This window comes from Triticum dicoccoides, chromosome 1B (genome assembly GCF_002162155.2).
Source record: "Triticum dicoccoides isolate Atlit2015 ecotype Zavitan chromosome 1B, WEW_v2.0, whole genome shotgun sequence".
Taxonomy (NCBI): Eukaryota; Viridiplantae; Streptophyta; class Magnoliopsida; order Poales; family Poaceae; genus Triticum; species Triticum dicoccoides.
In genome coordinates this window covers 668,037,126-668,047,470 of record NC_041381.1, presented here as the reverse complement: position 1 = coordinate 668,047,470, position 10,345 = coordinate 668,037,126, and the positions used below count along the sequence as shown (strand labels likewise).

General features: G+C 44.0%; 1 protein-coding gene across 1 annotated transcript; it reads right to left on the bottom strand.

Moving 5' to 3' along the window:
- Positions 1–4,663: 4,663 nt before the first annotated feature.
- LOC119311971 (protein tesmin/TSO1-like CXC 3) lies at positions 4,664–9,382 on the bottom strand. Its single transcript, XM_037587688.1, has 8 exons — positions 9,287–9,382; positions 6,505–6,570; positions 6,112–6,417; positions 5,823–5,907; positions 5,657–5,728; positions 5,475–5,541; positions 5,289–5,374; positions 4,664–5,166 (listed from the first exon to the last, which is right to left on the bottom strand). Exons 2-8 carry the CDS (start codon positions 6,543–6,545, stop codon positions 5,164–5,166), a joined length of 660 nt encoding a protein of 219 aa, XP_037443585.1. The 5' UTR covers positions 6,546–6,570; positions 9,287–9,382; the 3' UTR covers positions 4,664–5,163.
- Between the last annotated feature and the right edge of the window lie 963 nt (positions 9,383–10,345).

The window sequence follows — 10,345 nt, the reverse complement described above, 5'->3', positions numbered from 1 at the left end:
AAGACATCAAAGTGCTTCCCATGGTGATTTAGGACCTGGAATCAATAGAGCCATCATGAAATTTGACTGATCCATGCATGCCCAAGGTGGAAGGTTGTATGGCACAACAAATACAGGCCACATACTATAGGTTGTGTTAAAGTTTCCGAAAGGATTGAACCCATCAGTGGGGATGCCAAGCCTCATGTTTCTGGCATCTTCTACAAATTTTGGACATTTTTTTATCAAAATCTTGCCACGCATCACCGTCAGCTGGATGGCTCATTTCCTTCTCACTGGGTTGCCTCTTTAGCTTGTGCCACTGTGCTTCTTCTGATGCTTTTTTGGAAAGAAACATCCTCTTCAGCCTAGGCACCAATGGAAGATGCCTCAAAACTTTCTGTGGTATCTTCTTTCTATCAGGGTCTTTCCACCTTGACATGCCACAGACTGGGCAGTTGTCATGCTTGGCATATTGCTTTCTGAACAAAATACAATTATTGATGCACACATGTATAGACTCATACCCAAGGCCTAATTCCTTTTGAAGATTCTTTGCTTCGTCATAAGATTTTGGGAGTGTATTGGGTTGAGGGAATGCTTCAGCCAGTAGCTTCAAAATGTCAGTAAATGCACTATTTGTGATCCTATGGCATGACTTCAAATGAAGAAGATTCACCACAAATGAGAACCTTGAAAACTTGGTACAACCATGATAAAGGTGCCGCTTTGCCTCTTTCCTCACGTTCTTCAAAAAGGACTCAGTCTTAGAAGGATTTGCACCATTGTTACCGTCTTCATTTTCAGTTTTCTTCTGATCTTGTTGTACTGCTGTGCATAGGTCGCCAAACATCTCTTCAAATCGGTCAGCACCATTGTTACCGTCCTCGGAGTCATGCACATCAACAAGATGCTCAATAACATTTGCATTGAAGTCTTCTCCATGATATATCCAGCGAGTATATGTACCTTCCCTGCCATGCGTCAATATGTGCTTGTTCACAACAGCTTGATGCCAGTATTTGCGATTAAGGCATTCTCTACATGGGCATAGTATTTCTTCATCCTCGTTGAATTTTGCTTGAATTAAGTTCATAAACTCTTTGACACCATTGACGTACTCTCGAGAGAATAGTGTGCCACGAATCCAAGATCTATCCATCTGCATTATAGAAAAAAGACCAACTTAATCAAAGGTAAATAATCAATGAGGAAACATACTTACTAGCAGTTCCCAGGAAACATGCTCTGCAAAACATCAATTCATCGTAAGATATATGACCTACAAAAACAACTTGCACAGAGGAGGAAAAGCAAGTTCACTTACTGTTACATAATGTACAAAATCACAACACAAACATATAGCAAAATTGACATGTTTATGAGTCTAGTACCAGGTGCATCACTTGCATAAAGTTATATAAAAGAGCATACTCCAGTAGGCAGCAGCTCGAAAGAACATGGACCGATGCAAAAATGTCAAGCCACTATGGAGGGAGATGCAATTGGAGCAAAATAAGAATTCGGCTTCTGGATTAGCAGGGGCGGAAGGAGCTAGTTACCAAAATTCTAGCACTACCTGACGAAAAGAAAATTAAGTGCATCACGATGCTTTGGGTGTGGTGTGACACGAGAAATAAAAGGAACGCAGGCGAGCCGCTGAGAAATACCACAACTGTAATCAAGCGAGTCAAGAGTGCATTATAGGATATTATGTTGGTTGAGAAAAAGCAGGATACTACTAGACTGCTACAGGACAGATGGATTCCTCCAGGATATGATGTACTGAAAGTTAATATTGATTTGGCAATAAATGGGATCCTCTTCAAGGAGATTAAATATTTTGCTTGTTTAAAATTTAATTTCTTTCGCATTTCATATTGCCCGAGGGTATGTAATAAAGTCGCAGATGCTCTTGTGATGTATGGTGCAGTGTCAGGTCTCTCATCCCCAGCCGTATGGCCGGATGGTGCCCCTGAATTTGTGCATGAATTGGTAGCCAGCGATGTTGCTGAGCTTTTTGGTTAATGGAATGAATATGGCTAAAAAAAGAAACAAACTGTATGTGTATTTCTGAAGCATACTCCAGTAGGTGTATTTCTGAAACTTAACAATCTCTCCATCTTACATGTAGATACTACTAACTAACTGGTAATATTATTATAAGCTACGACACAATCGCTCCATCTTACATGTACATTAGTTCAAACCGATAAACTTTAATACGAATTGGCTAGTCTGTACTAACACATAGTATTGGTGATCCGTGAGAAACTGAGAACATGGTGACTGCAAAGTACTTTTCCTATTCTACAGTCTATCAACACCACTGGAATCAGCAAGAGGAATTTGTTTTTGAACAGCACCACTCGAGTCTGCAGTACCCAAAAAGACATTCGGCTCAATAAATCAACTAGTATAATGGAATAACAATACCAAGGAGAAAACCATCTTATTTCTCTATGTACGCTCAAGTGTTCAGAAACAGATCAAATTCAGATTTTAATCTGAGACGTACCTAACTGGGCCGATGTTGAGGCTGGGCAACAAGGAGTGATTGTTGCAGAAACGGCGGCCGGTGGCTGACTCCTACGCACGAGACAATGGTGGGCGGCGGTTGGCGATTGGCTCGTCAGCGTTGGCGGCGACTTGGACAGGATCTGGAAGATGGCGCCCACACTCCCAACTCGTCGGATCTAAGGACCCTCGCCCGGGCAGTCGGCGGTGGCGCTGGCGGCACCGACGGCCGAGGGGGCAGTCGGCGGCGGCGCTGGCGGCACCGACGGCCGAGGGGATTGAGCGGTTCGTTCTTCTGATCTCAGGCTAATTGAGAATATACAAGGACAATTTTTTTAATCCCTTTGTATTATCCAACTGACATGTGGGCGAAACAAGGCGATGCATGCCACATCAGCGTAAGTGGTAATCCACGACGGTCTGACTTATATAGGCCCAATTGTTCAATCCCTGACGATTTGTGTGACAGATTATGTCGGGCCGTCATTACGGGGATGCCCAACGCAGGCCCATCAACGGCTCACTGATCGGTGACGGTTTCCGTGACGGCATACTGAAGACCGTCATAAACTATGACGGATTGTAGGACCGTCACCCGAAAACCGTCACAGATAAGCAGATTTCTTGTAGTGTTAATTGAAAACCATATCTGTTACGCATAGTCCTATCGAGTATTTTAGTGGGGGTGATGGAACCAAATGCATCAAAGAGCATGGTTGCCAGTTCATTGCCACTATGGGGAGGGAAATGGTATTCCACTCGCCCCCGCGAGTGTATGTGTCACCGCAGGAACATAAGAGAGCAAAGAAAGGGATTCCCGAGCAAGTCAATTAAATCAGAAGTTGAATTGGCCGGTGGCCTTCGTTGAGGAGGAACACCAGGAGCAATGAATACCCTATGTTGGAACTGTCGCGGGTTGGGTGATCCCACGGTGGTTCATGAGTTGCGCGACCTCGCATGAGATTGTGCATCGATGGTACTTTGTGTTGTGGAGACTCGGATTGTGAAGTATCATTTGGCCTTTTCCCAAAGGTGTGACCCTGAGTTATCGAATCCACAAGAAGATGTGCACTACGACAAAGGCTCTAACAAGTCTTTGTTAACGAATTAAATTCCAATTTTTCAACCGGACCTTTAGCAACCTTAGGGGTGTAAACACTAGTATTAAAAATATGCATGGGTACGAGATCGTGTTCTTACAACCATGTATTTGTGATGGATCTTAATCTGTGCTCTGGAAGACACCCATTAAGATGTGATTGTGAAGCAATGATGTGGGGGATGTGTCTAAATTACGTCTTGATCAGTGCGCGACGTGCATCAAGAATCACTTGTCCAACCACCCCTTATTACCTTAATTGTTAAGAATAAATATTCAGGCAAAAACATTGGATGTTTAATGACTACATCTCATAAAGCCCCAAGAATTGGCTTTCCACGGCCATACTAAATCTTTCGGTCACTTGTAATAGCATTCACTCCCTACCTTAATCTCCGGGATTCTGGGTACCCACGGGGCCTTAAAACGATAAAGAGACAAGAGACAATTCCGTTGCAATCGAGCACATACATGACGTTAAATATTCAGTCATTCTATTGATCATTTGTACAAATACATCGGGTTGCAGGGATATGCCTCAAGCCCTCAACCCATTGCCTTACCGAATTACTCACACATGGTGATCGAACCGTAAGATCAACTTATTGCCAATATTACCCCACCATCTTGTTACTACTCCATCCGTTCCTAAATATTTGTCTTTGTAGAGATTTAAAATAGACTACCGCATACGGATACATATAGACATATTTTAAAGTGTAGATTCACTCATTTTGCTCCGTATGTAGTCATTTGTTGAAATCTCTAAAAAGATAAATATTTAGGAACCAAGGGAGTACAACTGAACTTTTTCGGTTTTTCCTAAAACATTCACCATTCGCAAATAGACTTTTTAATAAAATAATTTAAACCTGTTGGACCGGTAGCACTACATTGGGTGCGCTTGATTCTTTCGCCCAGAACACACTGCGTGCGCCAGCATTTAGGCTGGACCCGTGTGAGGTATGGAATCGCAGTAAGGCCTCAGAGCTTTCCGGACATGCCTCGTGTGCTGAATTTAGTCGGTGGAGAAAAACCGAACGCTTACTGAACCAAATGGTTCCCAATATCTAAGATGTCATTTGTTGTTCCAAGCAAGCAACCAGAGTGCTGCTTGTGTAACTGGTCTATACAAAGAATAACAATATTTATACTACCAGAATATGCAAAGCTGCAAACCAAATTCATACTACCAGAATCTTCTTAAAGTATAAGAGAAATCCTTTGCAAGACTGTGCATGTATAAGAACGTACTGAAGTACCGATTTCCGGGCAGCATGTATGGACGCCGACCGATGACGACAACTATTCTTACGTGACTCAGAAGTATATATGTTCTAAAGTGTATCAGTCTGATCAATCAAGGTCCACTGGAGCCCCCTGAGGGCTGAGGAACATGGAGTTGTCGCCGTGCTTGCTTCGAGTAACCAACCAACCATTACAAGGAATCTACAGGAACCTGGCCGTGCTTTACAGTGGGAGATGTCTGAACAGGAGGTGACTTGAGGATGGTATAAGTAGGTAAGGTGACTTGCATCATGCTCTCGTATGTCTGAAGCCTACTGTCATCACTGCACAAAAGGAGCACATCACCTGGATTAGTTGCTTATCCCTCAACAGATTGGGGCAGACATACACATAATTAACCTATGATTTCTCTCAACAAACTGCCCAAGTGGAAGCACAAACTTACCCCGATTCTTATTTGATTGTTGGAACCTGAGCCTCCGGCGTCACTTGTGCCACCCGTACCTCCCGGTCCAGCATTGGACTTATCAGCTGCTTTGTACATGCAGAGCAACAGAGATTTACACTAGCATGATTATCCAAGCTACGAATGAAACAACACACATAAAAGAAGAAAGTGTCATGCACATACCCCCTTTCATCCCGTAGCCATTTTCACACCCTATGCACGTGCAATTTGGGTTACACCCTTTCAGTTTCTTCAAAACAAGCACCAACTAGCCTCAGTCAGGATCAGAGAAAGAATAAGCATGTCTAGTCTTTTGCAAAGGAGATAAAGCTGACACGAATACACAAGAAGGAAGGACCGTGCACCTTGTTGCAACTGCAGTGTCCGGTTTTGCAATTTTTGGTTTTGCACGCGCAATCCTCGTAATCCTCGTCGGCCTGGAATAAGTGCAACATATTTGTTTCAGGTTCTTGGCAAACACCAGAGCAGCACAGTGTTCATGAATGCAGTGGCCTCTAACGAATATCTTACCAGCCAATCATGGTTGTTCTCGCAGTCATAGCACTTGCAGCGTCCCATAACGCAACTCAAACCCTCCTTGAAACATATGCATTGGCTGCACGCAATATATCAAGCAACAGTTAGATGGCAGCTTTGGACAACTAATATACCAATTAACTACTACTCCCTCCGTTCCTAAATAGATGACTCAAGTTTGTACTGACTTTAGTACAAAGTTGGGTCATCTATTTTGGAACCGAGGGAGTAGTTGACTGGATAGATCTGGTTCAGATAATTCAGCCACTGTGTTTGAACATACCAGTTTATGCATTTGGTAACCTTGCAGTTGCACTTCACCACTGCCTCTGGCTTTGGCACCGCCGCAGTAGAAGAGCTCGGGGCAAGTGGTTGTGGTTGAGTGATACCTTGGGCAGTAGAAGAGCTCGGTGCAAGCGGTTGTGTTTGAGCAGTATCTTGGGCAGCAGAGGAGCCAGAGGCAAGCGTTGGGGTGGTACCTTGGGCAGCAGCCGGGTTGATTGTTCCAAGAGATAAGTCTTTCTGGCAGTCACCACCGCAGTTGCATCCCGAACAGCATAACGCATTCCTTATTAAACAGTCACAAGTGCTGCACACAACAAAGCAATTAGCCTTAACCAGCTGACTGGATAGATCAGGTTCAGGTCATTCTAAATGTGTGCGCTTGTACACATACCCTTGGAAACACTTGGGGCAGCTGCAAGTTGTCCGCGACATTGTGGACACCAATGACGAGGTATCTCTGCAACGCGATGCATAATTTTGTAAGTATGTAGTATCGAACAGATGGTACTTGATTGGGAGATAAATCGATTCAGTCATTCGATCAGCTGTACTTTTTTTTTTGCCCGTAAAACTAAAACAAAACTATTACTCCCTCCGTCCGAAAATACTTGTCATCAAAATGGATAAAAAGAGATGTATGTAGAACTAATATATGTCTAGATACACCCTTTTTAATTCATTTTGATGACAAATATTTCTGGACGGAGGGAGTACAAATCAAAAGTGAAGAAAAAGAACTGTTTCTGTTCAGCTACACAATTTGTGAAGGAGGCACCAACTTGTCAAGAATTCGTTATTGCAAAGAAGAACAACTAACTCAAACAATTCACTAGAACTAATTCTGGACGACACATACCATCGACATTCAGGTTCAGCTTTCATCATCATAAAGCAGCAAAGCACACATCAAGAATCTTTCTTGGGAACAAACAAAATAGTAAGTACTAGTATACTCGATGCAGTAAGTTAATTCCAACAGAACATCCCACAGCACAGCCCATCTTACAGAAGTCTGCATACAGGTTGGGCTAGGCAACGCACTGAAAACAAGTCAGCTGAAATTGCATGCCACTGAAGATCACAAGAGCTCAAACAATCAGCTGCTATATCTGCTCAGAATACAGTAACGGACAAAACAGAAAAACAAGGATTTTTTTCTGGGAATGCACTAACAAACAAAACAGTTGGTAGGATTTTTTTGCTGAGAATACGGTAAAAAACAAAAGAGTTGGTGGCACCATTAACAATCATTCACGAATTACACAAATAACTAAGAACCCAAGTAAACTATATATTATAGCAGATGGATCTCAACATCAGCAGATGCAATAAATACATATGGTTTAGAGCAGGAACCAAAAAAATTAATAAAATGAAATAGTTCATTAATTATGCATCCAAATGCACCATGCCCATAGAATTTACAGACTATACTCAACAATGAACTAGAACTAATTCAGGAGAACACACGCTCACAATCTTGTCTAGTCAGAAAATACATGCATCCGCCTACACGGTTGGCGTATGAAATAGGCCAGCATTTTACACCATACGTTGTATGCTGCATTCGACGCAATGCAAGACAAATGTCAATCAAAAGAAGATGAATGCTTGCCTGGAGAATCGGAGCTAATTAACTTTGTGAAAGCATCCGTATCCTAGAAAACACCCAATACTTAACACTCAGCCAAGGTTGACAGATATATAATGGGTTCAGAAACCAATTTTGCTCAGAAACTAACAAAATCAGAAGGATTGTTTGCTCAGAATACCTAACAAACAATACAGTAGGTGGCACCCTTAGCAAGCATTGATGAATCATACCAGTAACTTAGAACGCAAGTAAACTAGCAAATGATTCTCAACATCAGCAGGTGACTCAGGTACAAATGCATCCGAATGCAGGAAATACAGAGTCTATCATCATAAAGGAACATCACACAACACAGCTCACCCTACAGCAATGTGCACACAAATTGGGTTAGGCAACACACTAAAAACAAGTCATGTGAAATAGCATGCCTCTCAGTAAGAAGATCACCAGAGCGCAAGCAATCACTTGCAATATCTGCTTGGAATAAAGTCACAAACAAAACAGCCGTGGCTCCATCGGCAAGCATTCATGAATCACAACAATAAGTAAGAATGCAAGCAATATAAATACTCAACAATGAACTATAACTAATCGGGAGAACACGCGCTCAATCTTGTCTAGGCAGAAAATACATGTATCCACCTACACACTTGGCATATGAAATAAGCCAGCACTTTACACCGTAGGTTGCGTACTGCATTCGACGCAATGCAAGATGAATGCCAATCAAAAGAAGATGAATGCTTGCCTGGAGAATTGAAACTAATTAAATTTTTGAAAGCATCTGTATCCTAGAAAACACCTAGTACTTAACACTCAGCAAGGGTTGACAGATATAATTGGTTCAGCAACCAATTTCTCCGAAACTAGGGTAATCTTAATGATTTTTTGCTCAGAATACGGTAACAAACAAAACAGTTGGTGGCACCATTAGCAAGCATTCATCAATTATACCAATAACTAAGAACCGATCCCAACATCAACAGGTCACTTAATTACAAATGCATCGGAATGCAGGAGAGACAGAGTCTATCATTGTAAAGGAACATCACACAGCACAGCTCATCTTACAGCAATGTGCACACAAATTGGGCTAAGCAACGCACTAAGAACAAGTCAAGTAAAATCTCATGCCACTCGGTAAACAGATCACCATAGCACTAAGCAATCAGTTGAAATATCTGCTCGAAATACGCTAGCAAGCATCATTGGCATGATTCATGAATCCCAGCAGTAACTTAAGAACTCAAGTAATATGATACCTAATAGTAAGTAAGAACAGAACAACCGGGAGCCTGGGACGTGAAACCCGGCCAAAATCCCCATCCCAAATCCCGGCCAAAATTTGCAGAAACGATCTGTCGGCCAAGAGCAGTTCGCAGGGAAACATTCCCGGCGAAGAACAGGTCACCGCACAACCTTCCCGGCCAAAATCCCGACCCCGAATGCGAACGTTGGCCGCGATACGTACGGGCCCTCCGTCCCGTCGATTAACTGCTGACTACGAGCAGGGGATGGCGCTGCTGCGGGAGTCGGAGAGGGGGGGAGGGGGAGGGAGGTGAGGGCGCGCGCTTCTCACCTGCACCTGCGGGCGTGCGGAAGCGGGAGGAGCGTCGGAATCCGCGTCGAGGGAGTCGCCGAGCTCGCCGGAGAGGAGGTCGGAGGCGGCGGGGCCTGCGGCAGCGACGAACAACGGAATGGGGGAAATGCTCGTCAGCTCTGCTTGGAGAAGCACAAAACCCTAGGCGGGGGAGGCGGAGGGGGAGGGGAGGGGCGGGTGGAGGCCGGCGGCTCACCTGCGGGCGGAGACACGACCGACGGCGACGCCGGCAGCGGGGAGGTTGGCCGACTTTCCCTCCCTCCTGCGAAGCGAAGCAAAGCAGCACCGCCTCCTCCGTGGCTCCGCCTCGGCTATAAACCAAAGGAGGAGCCTTGGTTGGTTGGTTGGGCTGGGTTCAGCAAACTATTAGGCCGGCCTTGGTGGAAGTAGGCCCATCCTATCTCTCTCAAAAGTTTCTAAAAAAACCCTCTCTCAAAAAATAAATCCAAAGCCTAAGTTTTCGACAGTTTTTTAAATGTGAACTACTCTCTCCATTCCTAAATATTTGTATTTCTAGAGATTTCAACAAGTAACTACAGTTAGATACATTATAACTGAGCACCCTCCCAACTCTCTCAGGCCATCAACATTTCTAATCGTTGGATCGCCACTTTTAGTCGCTTTTGACCGTCGGATTCGCTCTTAATAGCACCTAAATCGCGTGTACAGTCACACCCTCCCAACTCTCTCAGGCCATCAACATTTCTAATTGTTGGATCGCCACTTTTAGTCGCTTTTGGCCGTCGGATTCGCTCTCAATAGCACCTAAATCGCGTGTGCAGTCTTCTTGACGAGCAGCTGACCTTCTCGGGCAGCTGCTCCGGTGGTTTTTTTTGGACGTTTTGTGTTAATTGGGAAAAACGGCCCACACGAGGAGCTTTCCGCGAGGAGAAAGATCGGTCCAAAAGCATCAAACCGATCAGTCGTGGGCGATTGGTGTGCTCGCTAACCCTAACCAAGGCCAACAGCGATGGTGGTGGCGAGCTGAAACGTCATCGGAGTTCAATTCCGTGCTGCTATTAGCTAAAGGGGTCCATC